This window comes from Limulus polyphemus, unplaced genomic scaffold, assembly GCF_000517525.1.
Source record: "Limulus polyphemus unplaced genomic scaffold, Limulus_polyphemus-2.1.2 Scaffold289, whole genome shotgun sequence".
NCBI lineage: Eukaryota > Metazoa > Arthropoda > Merostomata > Xiphosura > Limulidae > Limulus > Limulus polyphemus.
In genome coordinates, this window is record NW_013665899.1 from 32,329 (window position 1) to 34,879 (window position 2,551).

At 35.8% G+C, this 2,551-nt stretch overlaps 1 protein-coding gene across 2 annotated transcripts in view; it reads left to right on the plus strand.

Annotated features, from left to right (window-relative positions):
• Positions 1–259: 259 nt before the first annotated feature.
• LOC106457076 (serine/threonine-protein kinase tricorner-like) overlaps positions 260–2,551 on the plus strand; it is a 55,996-nt gene continuing 53,704 nt past the window's right edge. Inside the window, exon 1 of one of the 2 annotated variants that reach the window (XM_022382884.1) lies at positions 260–367. In XM_022382884.1, the coding sequence (XP_022238592.1) occupies positions 347–367 (21 nt within the window). In that variant the 5' untranslated portion in view covers positions 260–346. The remainder of the gene's footprint in view (positions 368–2,551) is intronic. The other variant, XM_022382886.1, reaches the window with a different exon arrangement.

Genomic DNA, 2,551 nt, shown 5'->3' on the forward strand with positions numbered 1-2,551 from the left:
CAATAAGCAATCCTGAAAAATATTTGCGGGTGCTTAACTTTTTTCCAGGTGTATATTATACACAGAGTTTTGTCGTGATTCTGCGACATATGTGTTATCTATATAACATTAATGTATTATTTTATATGATACACGTACGATTGTGTGTCTTGCTACTTAACAGATAACGCTTCCCGTGAAACGCAGCTACACACTACTGTTTTGAAAGTATTTGATAACGGCCATTTTCTTGACTGATACAGCTATGTATCTGTAGCACAGAAAAATTGTTGAAAAGCTTGCTCACGCCACACCTGTAGCGAGTATAGGATACTATAGTTTGTGTCAGTGTTTCTGCTTTGGAAGTATGTTTAACTGGAAGCCAGGCGTAAGTACATACTTTATATATACCGGTGAGTGAAAAGTCCTGTTGTTAAGTGCAGGCCCGCCGACAGAGGGGGTGGGGGCAACAAGGGCAACTGCCCAGTTGCCCTGGCGAATGAAACCTGGTTATGCCGTAAAGTCCGCAAAGCACTTTTAGGCTATGTCTTCATTTAATCACAAAAAGCATAGTTTTTGGTTTTCTTTGGATATAGATGCTTGATACATTAAGAATGACTGAAATAATAATTTGAGTAATATTTGATATATATTTGTTACCTTATAGATTTAATAGATATTTGTTGTTACTTTATTAACGTTTTTATGCTTATACTGTAAGCTAAAAACGGCTACTGCTATGATTTTTCTTTGTTCATGAGCTCGTTGCTGTCCTAATTTAGGATATTATTTGTAATAAATTCTTTAAAATCTTAAAGAGAGAGAGAAAGGGGCCCGATGAGGATGTTTGCCCCGGGGCCGCGCTGGCTCTCGACGCTTCTGGTTTAAATTCGAATATGTGGTGGTTGTGACAAATCTGCCATTTTGATCTTTCTTCAGCTGCATTGACGTATATTAAATTTGACTTAAATACCTATTGTCTTAAATACGATGTGTCCATACACGCATCGTGTGTGTGACTCTAATCTGTAAATAATCAATTGATCAGGCGGGTCGTTATTTTAATTCCATTTTACATTGTTAACGTTTCTGTGATGTCGTATGGAAAAAGCTGTTAACCAAAGCTATAAGTATGACGTTCTTCCAACCAAAAAAAAAAAAAGACTTGAGTTTAAAGCTTTATATACCACATGCATATCTTTCAAAGTTTAATATTGTTTAACGAGCCGTGGTTGAACTCTCTCAGCTTTACTAAATGCTGTGTAAGGTGTAGAGGCCATAGGTAATACACACGGTTATTTGAAGATTTGTAATGTAAACACTACTTGAACTCTTATCAACCGTTAGGTGTAACGTTCAGCATACACTATCGATAGAGTATAGACATGATACCGAAGCTTTGTTTTGGTAGCGAAGTTACTCAATGGATGTCGAAAAGTCTATAGTTTCTGGTAATTGGTAACGGGTTACTGAGTTCTGAGCACTCATCAAAAACAGGTAACATATTTCCGGAATTTCATTTTACCTCCAACCAATCAGAAAACAATGCCAGATCATGTGGCAAGATCTTCTCTCTCTTGTCACAAAATGGCTGTTACAAGTATAATTATTATTTCTGGAAATATTTCGTATGTGTATTCTACAAGGTGTTTTGAAACTTTCATTAGTAACGTTATTTCTAAATTGTGTATTATAGACTGCGATGGTTAACCTGTTGGCATTATAGTGAGTTTGTGAATAAAACTTCTATGAACTCTGAAAGAGTAATCTACAGACTCAATTCCAATTTTGTTTTTAAAACTTCGCATCCATTTTATTTTTGGAGATAATATCATACATGAAAAGTTTAGTTCTGACTGTTCTGAGTTACTTATTCCTCTAAAATAAAACCATTCAACTTGCAAGACTTTGAAATCTCCCTAAAAGTCTTTCCTCCTGATTGTTTTTATTATTTATTCTATAATTTTAGCAGCTCTTCCGGTAGAAGTTATTACATGATTATGTAGCTTTGCACGAATATTCAAAATAAATAAACAATGTTTAAAATTTATTTTAATCTAGTGCAAATACATAAAAAATAAAATATTCCAGAAAAAATAGTTATTATAAGTATCGTAACATTTAAAAATTCTTAATCTGCACTCAAACTGAGAGTAACGTGTAAATGTTCCCTAAAAATGTGAAAAATGTTCAGCATTATTTCACTTTTCTTCATAATTTATAATGGGGCTCGGCATGGCCTGGTGGTTAGGGCGCTCGATTCGAAATCTGCGAGTTTGGGTTCGGATCCGCATCGTCGTGAAAAATGTTCAGCATTATTTCACTTTTCTTCATAATTTATAATGGGGCTCGGCATGGCCTGGTGGTTAGGGCGCTCGATTCGAAATCTGCGAGTTATGGGTTCGGATCCGCATTGTCGTGAAAAATGTTCAGCATTATTTCACTTTTCTTCATAATTTATAATGGGGCTCGGCATGGCCTGGTGGTTAGGGCGCTCGATTCGAAATCTGTGAGTCGTGGGTTCGGATCCGCATCGTCGTGAAAAATGTTCAGCATTATTTCACTTTTCTTC